This window comes from Stylophora pistillata, chromosome 11, assembly GCF_964205215.1.
Source record: "Stylophora pistillata chromosome 11, jaStyPist1.2, whole genome shotgun sequence".
NCBI lineage: Eukaryota > Metazoa > Cnidaria > Anthozoa > Scleractinia > Pocilloporidae > Stylophora > Stylophora pistillata.
In genome coordinates, this window is record NC_142529.1 from 3,868,049 (window position 1) to 3,886,526 (window position 18,478).

General features: G+C 37.7%; 2 protein-coding genes and 1 pseudogene across 2 annotated transcripts; all 3 read right to left on the minus strand.

Annotated features, from left to right (window-relative positions):
• Positions 1 to 124: 124 nt before the first annotated feature.
• LOC148719709 (bis(5'-adenosyl)-triphosphatase enpp4-like) lies at positions 125 to 1,832 on the minus strand. The gene is given in 1 exon segment (XM_088739302.1): positions 125 to 1,832. A coding segment is annotated over 1 exon segment (894 nt). The 5' UTR covers positions 1,678 to 1,832; the 3' UTR covers positions 125 to 783.
• Positions 1,833 to 5,212: 3,380 nt separating this feature from the next.
• On the minus strand, positions 5,213 to 7,518 carry LOC148719710 (ectonucleotide pyrophosphatase/phosphodiesterase family member 5-like; annotated as a pseudogene).
• A 1,056-nt stretch (positions 7,519 to 8,574) lies between these two features.
• On the minus strand, positions 8,575 to 18,162 carry LOC148719711 (zinc metalloproteinase nas-39-like). Its single transcript, XM_088737319.1, has 7 exons — positions 17,723 to 18,162; positions 16,667 to 16,861; positions 15,259 to 15,461; positions 14,342 to 14,530; positions 13,746 to 13,761; positions 13,345 to 13,445; positions 8,575 to 12,639 (listed from the first exon to the last, which is right to left on the minus strand). The coding sequence occupies exons 1-7, from the start codon at positions 17,986 to 17,988 to the stop codon at positions 12,575 to 12,577; spliced, it is 1,035 nt and encodes a 344-aa protein (XP_088593445.1). The 5' UTR covers positions 17,989 to 18,162; the 3' UTR covers positions 8,575 to 12,574.
• Positions 18,163 to 18,478: the final 316 nt, after the last annotated feature.

Here is an 18,478-nt window from a genome sequence, read left to right on the forward strand (position 1 = left end):
GGGATCTCTTCCAGCCTTATGACAAAGTCCCTTAACAGGAGTAGTTGAGTCATTTAAGTCGCCAGGATAGCAGAGAAGTTAGAAGGGAATAGCTTATATAACTCCATTTGAGAAGAGGGCTCTTTTCGCTAAATATTTTGTGGAACTAATTGCAAAATCAAACAAATTTCAAAGGATAGACAGATCAGAAGTACTAACGACGAATCAGATTTATCACGCAAAACTGGTTTCAAGAAGCACATTTACACATAAGTAGGCGATTCACGATTGGTTTGGAAAAGTGTTGGACTAGTTTGACGTCTGATTAGTTGCGTTTGAGGCGCTAGTGATGGTCACGTCCGATGTGCAATACATATTACAGGCCGAATGGATCACTTCATCTAAACAGCCATGTATAGGATATGTTTAATGTTAACTAGTGAAAACATATTGAACGAGAAATGATGTTTAAATCGAGCTTGCTGTAGCTAAGGTTGCAATAAAAAAAGCTGAGAAACTTGAAATAGGATTGAAAACGGGATTGCTAAAGGCGTTCCTCTGTCAAAAACAGCTTACAAACTTTAACACCCACAAAACTCTCAAGTGACATCTTTAACATTTAACAAGAGGTGATACTGAATACCCACGTGCATACTAATGGAACATTATTAAGCCCAAGTGGACTGATAACGAGCAAATTGGTATGCTATTTTATGTTGTTTAGATAGTCTATATCTTACTTTAAGTCTCTCGACAAAGGAAATACAAAGTCTTCAAAAGTAGAACGCATGCTATTTTATTGTTTCAATTGTTAATAACTGCGAAGGCCATAAAAAGTGTCGACAACACAAGCCTCAAGCAGAGGTAATGCAGCACTTTTCCGGCGGTAGTGTGCCTCTCTTTTAGCACGGCTTTGGTAATTTTCATTGAGCCGTTGTTTGGACGCGGGTTTATTCCAAGAATTTTGCTCATCAGTTGGTACAGATCCACGTTATTGAAAGGGCTCACTACCACACCTTCTCTGAAAGCGGGACCGCGGGTGTAGAATATTAAATAGCTCTATGATTAGTGAGGTGGCCAGCCATGGGATCCTCGATTTAGTAGAGTATCGTTTCGAGAACGTGTAACCACCCAACCAACTTCAGTCTCGATGTAGATCGGTAGAATTCGGCGATTATTCTTCCAATGATACGCATCTGGTACGTCCTCTTTTCTGTACACTTCATGGAAATGAGGTATTGGATTTCTTGTAAGGTTTTGGTAAATGATGTCTATCATTCCTAGCTTGGGCCAAATGTACGCTGGTACAGATCCCGTATAAATCACTGTGTAACTCGAGGGATCAATACAATCATCCAAGTACACTCGACGACTCGAGGGAGTGTCTTCAATCCCGTGATCGCTAACAACTATCAAGTTCACCTTTGGTAGAAAACTGCTTTCATTTAAACGCTTGAGTAAATATCCAACGGCATCGACATCAACATTTTCTACCATCTGCCTGTACTCCTGTGAGGACACCCCGTGTGAGTGACCGACCGCGTCGGGCTGTTCGAAATAGAGAGCGATAAAATGCGGAGGTTTTCCCCGACTAAGCCATTCCACCGCCTTATCGACGCGCTTAGACCACGGACCTCTCAAATCGAACACACAGTGGACGTAGGGTAAACCTGTGTTGAATATGGAAAAGGTAAGCATAGCTTTCAGTTCGAAGCCAAGGTCAAAAAGGAAAACTTACATGCCTGTATATCTCGCTGGAAGTCTTCGTTCTGGAAATTCTGAGGTTTTACGGGGTTCGGCAAGTCGTCGTCGTGGGTCATTTTTGCCGGCTAACTCCTCTTTAATATTTCACTTTCCGGTAGCTTGTAGAGGCTTACACCTTTTCCTTTTGAATTTTAGTAAGTATTTTGACATTCAACAACAGGACAATTCACCTCATTTCCACTATTGGGAGTATTAGAAATTGTTTTTACAAAAGGTCGAACTAGTCAACAAGGACAAAGTGCCGAATTAAGTTTGACTATTGCTACGTCACAGTGACGTAATATCTAAGATGGCTTTTTTCTAACCCCGAAAGTTGTAAAAATGGGCAACTTCGAAGCGCTCTTGTCGCTAATACAAAGGAAACTAGACAAAATGGCAGTTATTTTCGAACTCCTGAGGAAAAATTCCTCTAACTGAGATAAACTTTTTCTAGACTGTACTTTCCCTTTGAGGGTCCTTAAGCAATGTGGTGCATCTCCAACTTCACTGGCTAAGGTTTTACACAACCATTGTTCGTCCTGTTCTACAATATGCTGCCCCTGTCTGACAGAATATATCAGATCTTCTACCTTATTAGATTGAGGGCATTCAGAAAAGGGCTATGCGCATCATTTTTTCCTTGATGAATTACAACGAGGCACTAACCCTTTTCTAGCAAGCCACCCATACATGGGCGTCATAACACCCACTACTATTGTTATTTGTTTCTTGTTGAAATTAAGAGAAAACATTATGTAAGTGTGTACATTGCAAGGCTGTTTGATGTGACTCCTATAGCAGCCTAGAACATCCACAATGACTCCCGATTTCCATTGCAGTGAAGCGTTCATATAACAACAAATCCCAAAGATCCAGCATTCTGCTCCAAGAGCAACACTGAAAAAGTGTCGATCTTTTAAGATAAAAACTTGCTCAAGAAATCAAAAGTTTGCATTTAAAACACACCTCAGGGCCAGATCTTGTTGTTTGGCTAGATAATGCGTTCTCGCTTTATCCGCTAGCCCTTGTTCTTCCTTTTGACGAAAGCTAGTGTCCCAAATACAACCTTTGCCTCATTTATGACCGAAAAGAATTCTGGGAAATTCAACCACAACTCGAGAAGGCAACACCTCACATTTCCATTCTAACAAATTATCAGAATCGTGTCGGGCCACCCAGTCCTACCAGCAAAATATCACATCGATCAAGACTTTTGCCACTCAAAACTGTCTCAAAAGCCTTGGTAGGTCCTGGTAGCCATCCACAGATGGGCCAGAGACAAGACTTCACTTGTGAACTCGCCAAGCTTGCATAAAAGCATTTTGGCGGTCCAGTCTACATGAAACCACCTCTCACCTCTGTTTTCTTTCAGAGGCTTGCCTCTACCCACATTCCAGCTTAATGATGCTGTCCTGAGAGCTTCTATAGAGGGAAAATGGTTCGAAAAACTCTTATAAACGCGAGAAAACAAATCGATTTGAACGCATCAAAACACAAGCGGGTGATTCGGTCTGATTTTCGCTATTGCTTAAATAGCGCTATCTACTGCGAGGATCGTGCATCATACGTAATTAATATTCATAAAAAAACTGGGACCAGAGGAAAAAATCCGGCTATTCGAATAGTCCGGAATCGAGGTCCGGATAATCAAGGTTCGACTGTACCGCGACTTTCCGGGTACAGACCAGTGAGAATGGTGTGATGATTGGGCCATGCAGAGGTGGGCAGAACATTTTTTATGTATTCAGCTGTGACTCCTGTTTGTGCCATTAAGTTTAGATTCAGCAGTTTGGAAACGTTGACTTTTCAATACTCGCCAGTCCATTTTATCCAGTGATGCTATTATCAACGGAGGTTGATTATCCTTGACTTCAGCCGCACCATCATTTAACGAACAAAAGCCAGAGAAGAACCAGTATCAGGCTGTTAAGTATGTTCATGTCAGTACTTCATTCGTGACAACAAAACGCGCCTCTAATAAAATTGCGCCCAGTGTTGCATGGAATATGCGGAAAGTAGTTAATAGCGAACTGGGTTCGCTTAATTAACTATGAGTATTTGTCAACCACAAATATTCAAGAAAAAATTATGACAAAATATTTGTTAGAAATAACTGGATTTTTCAAAACTTGACCAAATAATACAGAAAAAGCATGGTGTTAAGTAAGAAACGGACAGAATGAGTACCCTACCACCGTCTGTTTGCCAGGAGGTAAAACTAAATCAAATAGTGCTCGTTTGAGCGTAAACAATACGCGCCAATGATAGGCGTTTAAGCCCAAGGTGTGATGTCTTTGTTAGAAAACTCTGTTCTTCATACTTCTGACTCTATTGACAATAATAATAATAATAATAATAATTTTTTTTTTTGATCATTTTGTATTAGTTTTTCTTTTTTTTGAGGTACATATGTAAATTCTAAACATGTTAGCTGGCCACGTCCTAGACGCCCAGCTTTCGTGTATATAGGTTCTGGCATCCAGACGTTTTAACTGCCATAATAATAGGTGATTTGTGCTTCGCCTAAAGTAAGTGTGATGTTTTCCCTATATTATAAGCAGGAAAAATAAACCGACCGTTCTATAAGTATGCAAAAGAAACGACTTACTGACTGGGTACGAATCCACTGAGAACGAAACGTCTGGGTTCGACTCGAAACCGTTCGAGGCGCTAATAATGATCATGTTTGATGCACAATACATATCACTGACTGAGTAAGTTTCTAAATAGAAACTACTGCAAAATGACATGTTTTATGCTACTCAGTGAAAGAGATATAGCACGAGAGGTGACGTTTAAATCGAGCATGATGTAGCTAAGGTTGATATGAAAAAAGTTAAGATGCATGTAATGGGATTAAAAAACATGATTGTTAATAGCGTTCTTTTGTTAAAAAGGGTTGATGAACTGTAAACTTATGAAATTTTCAAGGCGATGTCTGCAACAAACAACAGCTGATTGTACCCATGTGCTAACTGAATCGCACATTAGCACAAATAAAGAGTAGTGGCTAATTAAGGAACCTAAATCTGAAACACTACTTCGTTTAGCTGAACTAGCGCTCACACTCAATTGTTTTTCTTTCGTAGACAACTTTTTCAAACAAACCAATGGCGTAGCCATAGGTACGAAAATGGGACTTAGCTATGCCAATATTTTTGTAGGTTTTGTCGAACACCAATTTTTCAGCTACAACGGCCCCAAACCTGAACTCTACGGTTGCTACATTGGTGATTGTATCGGCGCTACCTCCTCTACCAGAGAGGAGCTAACTCCACTTTCTTCATTTAAACCACACACAACCCACAATTCCTCCATTCGCTCTGCCGAAGGGCCAACGCTCGAAACTTCAGCTTTTTAACTTTTTACGATGGACAATTTACAATTTCAACTTAGTTGATATAACCAAATTACCTTGTGACACCCACAGACGCAGCACTACAGTTTCTTTGGAAACTTACCCTCTTTATTTCTTAGGACAACTTTAGCACAAACAAGGAGTAGTGCCGTGAATACCAATCATGATTTGGCTCGGTTTAGGTTGGCATTCTAGTTATTATCAAGGAAATATAATTATTGCTTCAAGTGTTAATAATTGCGAAGTTCATAGGAAGTGTTACCAACACAAGCATCAAGCAATGGCGATGAAGAACATTTTTAGCGGTGGTGGGCGCCTTTCTCAGGACAGCTTTGACGTTTTCCACGGAGCCATTATTTGGACGCGGGTTTATTCCAAGAAGTTTGCTCATCAGGGGGCACAGATCCACGGTATTGAAAGGGTTCACCACCACACCTTCCCTGAAAGCGGGAACGCGGGCGTAGAATATTGAATAGCTTTTTGATTGGTCAGGTGGCCAGCCTTGCCATCCTTGATCTTGCAGAGCATCGTTTCGAGAACGTGTAACCAACCAACAAACTTCAGTCTCGGTGTAGATCGGTGGAATTCGGCGATTATTCTTCCAGTGATACTCATCTGGTATTTTCTCTTTTCTGTACACTTTCCGGACATGAGGTAATGGACTTTTTTCTTGTGAGGTTTTGATGTACCATGTTTATCATTCCTGGTTTGGGCCAGATGTTTCCCGGTTCAGAACCTGAACTCAACTGACAACGTGTAGCTCGAGGGATCGATGTAATCATCCAAGCACACTCGACGACTAGACGATGATTTATCCACTCCATGATCGCTAACCACTATTAAGTTCACTTTTTGCAGAAAGCCACTTTCATTTAAACGCTTGAGTAAGAATCCAAAAACATTTACATCATTATGTTTTACCATTAACTTGTACTCGTTTGAGAATGGTCCGTATGCGTGACCTGTATTAACGGGCTGTTCGAAACGGAGAGCGATGAAATGCGGAGGTTTTTCCGAACCAAGCCACTCTACCGCCTTATCAATACGTGCAGACCACGGAACTCTTCTGTCGAACGCAGTGTGGACGTAAGGCGGAAAGCCTGGCAGAGTTCTGCTCCTAAACTTTGGAAGGTCCTCAGGATCGACTGCACTACAGTTAATCAAACAAGTTTCTCTTTGGTAGTGCGTGGGTTTGACTTGATAACTTGTTGTTGCAGGCCAAAAGTACGATGCACTACCTCCTCCTTGCTTTTGCAGACTCAGCCATATTGGCTCTGATGCATTGTAAAACTTAGGATTAAATTTTGAGCAGTCATTGCCGAAAATTGAACTGCTCTCCGTAAATTCCAGAATACATTATCCACAATATCGTGACTTTCCGGGTACAGACCAGTGAGATGATTGGGCCATGTAGAGGAAGGCATGACATTTCTTATGTAGTCGGCTCTGACTGCAGTTCGAGCAATGAAGTTCAAATTGGTAGTTTTGGAAAGTTGAACTTTCAAAACTCGCCAATCCAATCCATCCAGCGATACTATTATTAGCGGAGGTTGATAGTCCTCAACCTCTCCCACAGCATGCGTCAATTGGAACAACACCCGGAGAAGAAGCAATAAGAACATGCTACAGTTTATTTCATAGTTGTGACACACTCAAGAGTGATATAGCTGTATCCATACTTGCATTACACGTCCTCATATGTTTAAAATGTGGTGTTATACGCCCAGAATGTGGACATGAACGGGATAGTTGTAATTGTTTTGTATGTCCATTATATCTGCTACTAAGAGGCAGATGTTTGTAAATAGCATGCAGTTTTTCATGGACGGCAAAAAGCCAACTAGCGCCGAACCGTTAGGGTTGAATTCGGCCAGGTAAATTCCACTTGGGATTAGGCACAACATGCTCCACGAAACAGGGTTTAATGGAGTCAGATTGTTGTTGCCTAATGTCTCACTGGAGATGAGGATTGATTGATTGTATGCGCACGATCCCACTGTTGGCAAAGACCAATGCCGCACGAATATAAAACCAATTGTAGACAAACATGAGTGGGTGTACAACTTGATATCTGCAATTCTTAGTAACTACTCAAACATAACGGTTTTTTTCGCAATGTTTTTGAACTAGTGCGGAGTGAAACGGTTATATCTCCGCGCGCTCTTTTTCATTTTTTTCATTTTTCACTTTAAGAGATCAAACAAATTTCGTGCGTTTGGGGTATTTTGACTGCACACTTTACAACACTTCTCTAGAGTGACGCATTAATAAAAAAAAGGCCCTATCTGACTGGCTTCAAAAATATCGTCAAAGATAAAAAATGACATCAAAGGACAATGTTTGCCCTTTTCCTTCATATGGCGTCCCATCGGGGCCAAAATTCAACATTGCGATTTGAATACTTCTGCGATTTGAATACTTTTAGTATTCTTCCGTGTTTCACGATTGGACATTCAAGTTTTTATTCCTTAGGAAACTTTTTCCGATTCAACATTTTCTTTTTACAATTAAACTTCCAAGTTTCGAGTATTAAACATTGTACTTCTCGTCATTCCACTTTGTAGTTGTGGCAATGCAATATTGTTGTACTTATGGTATTGACATATTCAACATGCAGTAGTTCGCGCTATTCAACATTCAACTTTCCATCATCCAACCGCAACCCAGCTATTAACGAAGGAGCGCAGGCTCACTAAGGTCAAGTACCTCATGTAAGCGACAGAGCTGAATAACGTATACGCATGCGCCAGGTTTTGCCGCGGAAACATGGATTTTGAGTCGTTGGCATGGTTGATTTCCTATTCTGTTGCTTCGAGGCGTCGTTTTCCTTGCCGCTTTTCTTTTACAGAACCTCCAAAAATTTGGTACACCCCTAAAAATTTTCAAAAATTAATTTTCTCCTTTAAACCTTTGGAAATGGGAAAGTGCCTTCGACGAAAAGAGAGTTCCTCGGTTTTAAAGGTCAGCCCTTGTTATTTTCCGCTAAATTTTAGACCTAGGACACTTGAGCCCGCGTTGTTGACCGCATACCCGCTGACGTTGCATTTCATTATTCAGCTCTGTCCATGTAAGCCTCATAACTTCGTACGAGGTTATCTTCCGAGATGAAAAATGGACGATATCTCGTATTTGCTGGACTTTCTGCGCGAAGAACTGCATGTTGAATATCCACAACTGCAAAGTGGAATTACGAGAAGTACAATGTTTAATACTTGAAACTCGGAAGTTTAATTGTAAAAAAGACAATGTTGAATCGGAAAAAGTTTCATAAGGAATAAAAACTTGAATGTCCAATCGAGAAATAAGGAAGAATACTAAAAGTACAATGTCAAATCGCAATGTTGAATTTTGGCCCCGATGGGACGCCATACCTTCAGGGTAAATATCTTTAACCCACGTCTCGGAAATTCCGGAACGTTTTGGAAATTATTGCAAAGTATTTGAATGAGTCATATTAAGGACAGAATCATAAAAATAAATTGAGTCTCTTAACATCTAGTCTCTATATCGTTTAATAATTGACATAATCAACGATAGACTGAACATTGTTTCGAGGGTGTCAAATATTGTTAACGAGGCGATAGGAGGTTCATAGCCACCTTAAACGACGGCTTATATTAGAACTAACTTGAGAAGAAAGGTACGTCGGATCTAGTAAACATTTATCCACGATTATTTTCTCAGAAAAAGTAATGCCTCGAACGAATTAACTGAGGCGACAATAAAGATGAAATTGGTATTTACAAGCTTAATCATGTTATAATTCAGAGTAACATACGTAGGTTTCACCCAAAACTCATTTTGTTTAATATGGTGGTTTCTGAAAGTCACGAAGTACCAAAACTAACCAAGAAGGTCTGGTCACGCAACCCCTCAGAGCTACATCACGCTACAATAGGTCACTCTACCTTAGAAAATCTGTCACATGCCCGCACTAATACAATAAAAACGTCTATCAAAACAAACAAGTCATTCTTGACTCTTAAGAAAGCTAATAATAAATCCTTTGCTGAACAAGCTTTACTGAACAAGCATAATAAGTCAACATGGTTGGATATCAGCCCTGATCTTTTTCTCCATTTTTACAGACTTCAAACTCATCTTGGTCCATAAGAATTCAAAAAGAGAACTCAGCCAATATCCAGCCACCTAAACCTCATGCTTGGTCAATAATGCATACTTACCCTATTTTTAATGAGCCCTCTCTTACTAAGTGGCGATTTAATCATAAATGTACAACTGCAAACATACAATTGACAACTAAATTTCAATTAAATCACATATCTACTTTCTGACCAAATTATACTGGTAAAGTGGGGCCCTGAAATTTAAATACAATTTGCTATAAAGTCGTGTAGCACTTTTAACACCTTTTATAATGAACCCAATACCTGTAAGAATACAAGGTGCCTGTACATTACAAACCTATAAAGCACATTGAGCAATAATTGTTTTAAAAATGATGGAAAGTAAAATTGACAACCTTTCACCTTAAATACAAAACTGATTTAGAGGACTACCTGATAAATTATTATATGTTTTAGTATCATATGATTCTAGTAGTAGTAGTATTATTAGATATCCTCCTTTTGCGAGTATTTGAGTTAATTTATATATAACTTTACAAGCGTCTTTGACAAGACTGCATTGAGTAGTTTAAAAATTTTTTTAAGGGAATTTTTGCAGATGCGCCCAATTTCAGAATTAAAGCCAAACCACAACACCAGGAACTATGTTCCCTACTCTTTGAGATAAGTGTGTGGGTTCTTTAGCATCCCCTGCTAACCAGTAGAGAGAAGATGCAGGCGACAGGGCCTACAGTTGTTCGTCCTTATCCAAGAAGACTAGAATGTCTCACCATTTGCAAATATGATCATAACAAAGGCCACACATTCTCCTCAGTTATTTTAAGACCCTGAGTGCTGGTCTGGTCTGGGGCTAATGAATCCTCGATACTCTGCACAGCAGCCCCACACTCAACATGTGCTAACCAGGCAGCAAAGAGATCACAAAAATTGTGAATATAATAATAATATAATATAATATAATATATATAATAATAATAATAACAATGACATAGGTTAATAATGATGTATGTTATGCTACTGGCACTGATATCAAAGAATTGTCCAGAAACTCAATCATTTTGAACATACACAAAAAATTGCATTCCTGCAAGTTTACGCCACCCATGTTGATTGTTTCTGCTTTAGATGTTCATTTAAATTAATTCCCCAGCAGCATAAAGTAAAACAATCAAATCATTGGCTTTTCCTTTTAGAGTTAACACGTGAAAGAAAAAAGGAAAAAAATTAGGGGAAAAAGTAGATAATTAAATTTTGATGATCATCTAATAATAGCCTTCTGTGACATAATTATTTATTTACTATCAGCCCTTTAACTCCCAGAAGTGATCAACATGTAACTTCTCCCTGTTATATCCTTACCATATCCAGCAAATGGGCAATAAGAATACTCAAACTTATCAGGTAGAACTTGTCATCTTGATCTAACACCAAATCCTCATGACTAATTTAAAAGAAAGTGTGTAGCAGCCATAGGGGAGAATTAACAATCAGATCTTGGGAGTTAATTAATCAAGTATTTCTATCTTTTTTGTTAATGCTTTTTTTTCTGTTTTTTTTTTTTTTTTTTTAAATTATAAAAATAATTATCCTTAAAGCTAAATAACAAATGTCTCTCAAGTAACGTTACTCCAGAATGCAACTTGAGGTCGCAATAATAGCAAACATGATTTGTAAGAAATATACAACTTTTTTCAAAGACATGTTTTGGCATGCATATGCCATCTCCAGTCAATGAGTAACTGAGTGTGAACAATTATATAGTATACAAGTAGATGAATAAACTATGTACAATATGAAGTAATACAAAAGCGGGTACTAATTACAACGTGACACCAAAACATCAAAGGTGTAAACTAGAATGCTAGAAGAGTGTTATAATGCTGTAATTGTTTGTTAAGTTCAGGTTTGATCTTATTTGTATAAAAAGCTTCTTTGAGTTTTAAATCAATTGAGTTGTTAGCAGGATCCAGAATACTAAAACAAGAAGGGGAGTATTTGTTCTTACAAGAAGGAGATGTGTTGAAATCCTTAAAAATATGCGAGTTTTTATCGCTTTCCGTGTGCTCCTTTATCCTAGTAAAAAAGTGGCGAGCAGTTTCGCCAATATAACGGGAATTACATCCCGCACAAGAAAATTGGTAAACTACCATGGATTTTAGAGCATCAGGAGTACGATCTTTAACACTAAACATGTTTTTAATTTTAAAAGAAGTGAAAACTAGTTTGATATTAAAAAAAAAAAGGTCCAATTTGCAAAAATGCTTAGTGAGTTGTCAGAGTTTAAGGTTTGCTATTTTTGAATAATAGCCAACAAAAGGGAGTTTTAAATAACATGTATTATTGTCATCATTACTGTTCTGGCTTTTTTGAGAGGAAGACCCATCAAGATTCCTCTCAAAATAGCTGGAACACTAATGATGACAATAATACATGTTACTTTAAACTCCCTTTTGTTGGCTATTATTCTAAAATAGCAAACCTTAAACTCTGGCAACTCACTAAGCGTTTTTGCAAATCGGACCTTAATATCAAACTAGTTTTCACTTCTTTTAAAATTAAAAACATGTTTAGTGTTAAAGATCGTACTCCTGTTGCTCTAAAATCCATGGTAGTTTACCAATTTTCTTGTGCGGGATGTAATTCCCGTTATATTGGCGAAACTACTCGCCACTTTTCTACTAGGATAAAGGAGCACACGGAAAGCGATAAAAACTCGCATATTTTTAAGGATTTCAACACATCTCCTTCTTGTAAGAACAAATACTCCCCTTCTTGTTTTAGTATTCTGGATCCTGCTAACAACTCAATTGATTTAAAACTCAAAGAAGCTTTTTATATAAATAATATCAAACCTGAACTTAACAAACAATTGCAACATAACACTTTTCTAGCATTCTAGTTTACACCTTTGATGTTTTGGTGTCACGCTGTAATTAGTACCCACTTTTGTAATACTTCATATTGTAAATAATTTATTCATCTACTTGTATATGCATGCCGAAACATTTCTTTCAAAAAAGTTGTATATTTCTTACAATGCAACTTGAAAAAATAAATATAAAAATTCATTTAACTGAACTCTTCTCAATTATGAAATTAACAAATCTCCTACACCTTTAGGGCAAATCTACTGTATCTACAACAACAACTACATCTGACAGCAGAACATTTACATTATGTAAATGAACCCTCCCTCAAGGGTTTGAACAAAATTGTTTCATACACCGAATCAAAATATGGCATCCAAATTGAATTGCCATAGTCCTGGACTTGCTAGCCTCTCACACATGTGATAATCTATTAGTGTTTCCACGTGAAGACCAGGCTAGTATGGGTAAGTCCAGAACAATGGCGATTCAAATGGGACGCCATATTTCGATTCGGTGTATGCACAGACTTTTTTCTATCACAATAACTGGGTGGTCAAAGTCCCAGTTACCAAAAAGGAGAAAGTTGCCAACATCTTGCTTCCTAAAATCAAGAAGACAAAACCTAGTTGAAGTTACACCAATCTTGCACCCATCCTTCCCTTCTCCCTGCAGAAATACTCCTTAGCAAAAGTCGTTCTACTTTGTGCCACTCCAAGTTGTACAATGAAGGAATAAAAGCATTACAACTTGCTACATGTATATGATTGCCAAACTTAGGTCACACAATTCCCTAGAATGTTTCCTTTTAGCCATAGTGAGCAAAGACAGATGAAGCCTGGTAGGCTGACCCAAGAAATTCTTAGAAATAATTGGTTTTATTCCTACATGGGAGGCATGGTGTCAAATGGAGAGTTTACATACTGGTAGTTGACATTCAACAAAAGAACTGTGAGATTTTGAAAAAGACAACAACTTATGTCTTAACCATTAATTTCCAATTTATAAAATAGTATTTTTACTGCTAATTACATTCTGCCAAAAATATCCATACTGTAAAATGGAGGGCTTTTTCAGTTTAGCCCTTAAAGTGTGATGCGAAGATCAATATGCAGCTTCAACATCCCTCCCCCTCCTCCCAACCCCCCTCCTCCCAAACCCCCCCCCCCCCCCCCCCACATATGAACTTCTGAAGATGGGTTTCATTCAAGCTTCAAATTGACTGATGTATTATTTTACAATAAAATTTGGGGGGGGGGAACTGTGGCAGCTACAAGTCAGAGTGTTTTATTTTTCTGAGATGACCAACCTGATGAATTATTTGCACGCACTGTTGACTCATGAACTGTTGACTCATGAACTGTTGAAGATTTAACTGTTGAAGGTGTAACTGTTGGATGGCTTTGGCATCTACCAAAAAATGTAACAATAACTTTTAAAAAGTTACTACATGAAAAAAATATGAAGATTTTTCCAGTAGGTGTACATGCGAGCTAGCTCCCCTTAATCACAAACCCCTAAACTGCAATTAGTTGGTGCCCAACTGATAGGTATACTAACTTTTTTTTCCAGTCATTTGAAGACAAATGAAAGAATTCAAGAAACCAACTACTCTAAATTCCTCAAACAATCAAATCTCAAAGATGAATTGCAAAATCTTCCTTTACGATTTTTTCTGTTATTTAACTTTGATAAAAGGAAATTTCTTACCCCGATAATGATGATGCTGAAAGAGCAAGGAAAAAAAAAGAACAGGTTAATTCTAAGAAACCCCTTAAAATGACATAATTCAACATTTCATCCACTCTAAACCATGCAAAAATTTTAAAAAATAGATTGTATTCACACAAGACCTTTTTGCTGCAATTGACAGAAACAAAGTGAACCTTCATTAATTAAACAAACACTTTCTAAAGAAATACATGTGACTCTGTGAACAAAGAACTGCAATAAAAATTCTATTAAGACACAAGACAAGTACATAGCCAAAATAAAATAGACAACTGTGATTCATGTTAATTCCATCATCGACTTATAACAAAATATATAAAAATCAGACATTCCAAAAGCAGACCTAACAGATTGTACTACATAAAACTCTTTGTATTTAAAAATAAACAAACAAATTGAAAAATCAGGATTACAAAAAAGATCTTAATCCTGCAACAATAATTGAAACATTTATTTCTACTTGGTACTACACATGTTAAATCATATTCTCTCTGTCAGGATTATAGGAAATATACGGAAAACAGTGTGGAAAACATCCATACTGATGGTGTGGTGCAAAGGTTTATACAATGTACCTGTTCTGTAACTTGCGTAATTAACAACAACTCCACTCTCATCAGATTTGGTTTGTGTGGTACCCTCTGATGCAAATTTGACTTGCACATTCTTCATTTGTTTTAATGTGAAATAGGATTTAAAAGAAGGAGATGAATGAGAACAAATCCTTTTCTCAATGAATATCTCTTGGCCTGTTGTGTTTGTACCTACAAGATGGAACATAGGACACAATTAATGAAAGAGTACCATACCCTTTCTTGGTTTCCTTAGCATTTTGAAGTAAGAAAATGTTGACAAAGAGTGAGAGGTCTTGGCTTTACTTCAAGTTTATTGTTGAGGCTGCACACTGTAGCTAGAGGAACCTGGTTGCAGGATGTCCAAATGTTCCTCCTCAAGTAATAGGGTGCCCAGCTCTTGAAAGCTTTTATAAGCAGAAAGGTTTAAAAGTCATCAGGAGATGTTGCCAATGGAACACAACTACACAGCTTTGGCCAAATTAATGCCAGAGAAACTTGCATTTAAAAAACCATGACTAAATTTTCTTGACTGGTATTTTCCTTCCAATCATGACATGTAAATTGAAAATCTGTTAGATTTAATGCCTCACAAAGATTTGTCCTGCTCCAAAGCAAGATAATGGCACCTTGAAAGATTAGTGAGGCTTGACAAAATCAGATAAATTTTTATGGTCCTTGACTTCATCTCCATCCATAAAAACATAAAAAGAGAACTCAGCCAATATCCAGTCATCTTAACCTCATGTTTGGTCATAAACCCATCTGTTCAGACCAAAATTACAAGGTTGGTAATAAATTAACCATATCTCTAGGTTCAAATAGATGACGAAGATTCCAATTGAAACAAACTTTTGAATTAAACTGGCAATGCAGTAAAACATGTTCCACCAAACAGACCATTATTATAGCACACCTACCAGTGATGCGTAACTCATCCTCCTCGTTTTCCCTGTTTTTATTGCAAAAAGGACTTCCTCCCAATTTAAAGCTTGTATAAAACAAGCGAACTTCCCTTCCTGATGGAATTGAAAAATTCCATGTACACCCAGCATTTTGATGGTAAGTCAAAGGCCAGTTGGGAGTAAAGAATGTTCTACTTGCTTGGTTAAAAAACTTTTGGCTACATATCAAAATAGGTAAAAAAACCATTTTAAATTAGGTAAAAGTAGCTCTATATAAATGGCAGTGTTTAACAAGGATTTCCAGCCCTAGAAAAGCCATAACCACACATGTGTAAAATTACAAAAAAGTTTTGAGTGTGTTTGGTATTGTCAATTAGCTGCTGACATGTCATCTGCCTTACAGGCCACTCTGTCAAGTTAATGAATGAACGAAAAAGTGTTCATTCAGTAATAAGGTCAACTTTTCTTATAGTAAAGGCCTGTTGTGTTTATCTAAGCCCCACCTTGTACCAGGACCTACTTTGATTGTTTCAGTGAAAAATCTGTCAACAAGTGACATAAAATAAGTGGAACCCCCAGTTTATCCGCCTCCCAGTTAGCTCAATGGATAGAGCACTGGACTGTTGTGCGGAAGGTCGAGGGTTTGAGCCCCGGCCGGACCAACACTCAAGGTCTTAAAATAATTGAGAAGAATTCGCTACCTTTCTATAACATCAAGAAATGGTTAGATATTCTAGTCTTCTCAGATAGGGACAAATAAGTGGAGGTCCTGTCTCCTGCAGAGTTGGGGTAGGAGACGTTAATTTCCCACACACGAGATTACTGTGTGATGGATGTCCTCCCCTGGGGTGGGATGGGTGGGAAGGTGAGATAGATAGACTGAAGCGGCTGCCAGAGGCGCCTGATATGCTGATGTCTGTTCTCAACCTTACACTGCACCCGTAATTCAGCCTCTGGGCTGCAAGTGGTCAGATATAAACTATATTCATATTCATATATTCATCCATGTAATCTTTTTTCTTTCAAGGGTTGGATTTGAATTGTCTGAGACACATCCCCTGGGTCCAGTAAGAAAATAATGTGTGGTTGCTTGTAAATATTGAATTTCTCTTCCTGTGTTAAACATGATTTCTCACTCATTTGCCAAGCTCACTAATGAGATATCATGTTGAATACTCCATTTTATGAACACCCATGCATTAATTTCTCCATGACAAGACTGATAACAATAATTATATCTCAGATGATAATGATTACCACTATCTGTATCATTACCATTTCAATAATAAATCTTGAGAATGGGAAAAGAAATTTAACTTGATGAAGTAAATGATCCAGTTGAAAACAAACAGTTAAATTGACAGAAAATGATAATCGCACATAGAGCACAAGAAATAAATTTAAATACGAAAGACTTACAGACCTGCAGTTTGAGGTGGGATCCAGTTTTGTGTTATCATCCATTGAATTATACTTTGCTTCAAACCCTGTATTCTGGCCTGACCCATCAGTTTTAAAAATAAGGGTGATACAATGGTCCAAAGAATAAATTTTCTCTGGCATTACCAACTCTGAGCACGAGCAAAAATTTCCCAAATGTATGGAACTGTCATTACATCTAAAAGACAAGGTTAAAAATGTTACAAGTATAATTCCCTTTTACGCAAACCAGAGTTATAAGAATATTTCTTCAAATTTGCGTTAATTATGAACACAACATGTGCAACTACTTTTCAGGTATCAACCTCCTGTCTGTGCCATGTAAGGAATAAAATTAATTCAAGGAGTGTGCAAGATGAAGAATTAATTGGGTGGTTTGCAACCAATCTCTAGAGAAACAGGTAACAATGGTGAAAGGAACAAATGCTGGTGGACGAACAAAAGAAGCTAATGAGATATGTATTGTTTATTGTCGGTGATGACCTAACATGCAAACCACCTAGAAGGTTTGATACAACATAAAATTCCTCAGCAGTTTTCCAGAAAAATATAACACATTTTATAGGAGAATCTGTACAAGTACATGTGCATCTGAAGTCACTAATGCTTTTTATAATCACTCCTTAAACTAGGTGTCCAAAGCTTTCTCCACAAAAGGAACAAAAAGTGATGTTATAGAGAAATACGTGACTTGAATCTGATCTTATATTGTCCATATAAATAAAATACGATGTAAAATATTCCATTAACGAAGGCAAGCTCTTATTACTTACACATAGCTACATTCAACGGCGAAAATCGCGAGTGTAATCATTACTGGCCAAAGTTTAATTTCTGGATCAAGGAAAAGTTTAAGTTAATTTACATTAAAAGAGAATAAGACTTGTGAGGCGCTTGCGTGCTTGTAAGTTAGGTTTTACAAAATTTAAGCCTCAAATATTTTACCAATTTCGTAAACTTTCAGTTAGCACACAAGACTTGTTCGATAACGTATTTTAACGACTCCTCCTTTCGAGAAGAAAACATCTATAGCACCTACCCCACTATTATTTCCAAAGAATCTTGTTCGCACTCTGGCATCATTCCTTCTATGTTCAGCTTCTTAAATTCAAGAATAGCTCTTCGGCCAACGGGAACTCGGATATTGTACGAACAAGTAAGGTTGTTTTCATAAAGTTCGCCATGAACATGAGAGTACACGCTTCCAGTCGAACCACGGTATTCAGACTGCGGACAATCGGCAAAAGAAGCACCAGGTGAACTTAAAAGTAACATCAACGAAAGTAAGAACGTTTCTACTTGCATTTTCCGTATTTTTAGGGATGATTCGTCAAGAGTGAAATATAGAGAGATGAACAACGTCTTAAAAACAAGGGCGGGTACTTCCTACACAACAGCGCACCACGGTCGTAGACACAACACCTTGATACTTCCTTTGATGCTGAACGGTGATGCTATATCGAAGGCGCTCGTCGAGGGTCGAACACACAAATTTATAGTACAGCGGTTAAATATAAAAGAGGTCATGTAAGCTGTACCACTTATTCCCAACGAAAAGTTCAAACCCGAAATGTGTAAGATCGCACTGAACAAAGTATAAAGATATACAAAAACTAATACAAATGTTTTCAGTGTGTTTGAGCTAATTTACAAGGTTTTCAATCCGCTAATAAACCTAACAGTAACGTTTGAATTTTAGACGGTAGCTTCATCTCTTAAAAAGTAAAGTTTGAGAGAGATTCTCCTTGGAGCGGTAAGTCAATTTTTTTAGTAATGTAATACGAAAAACTTGTCA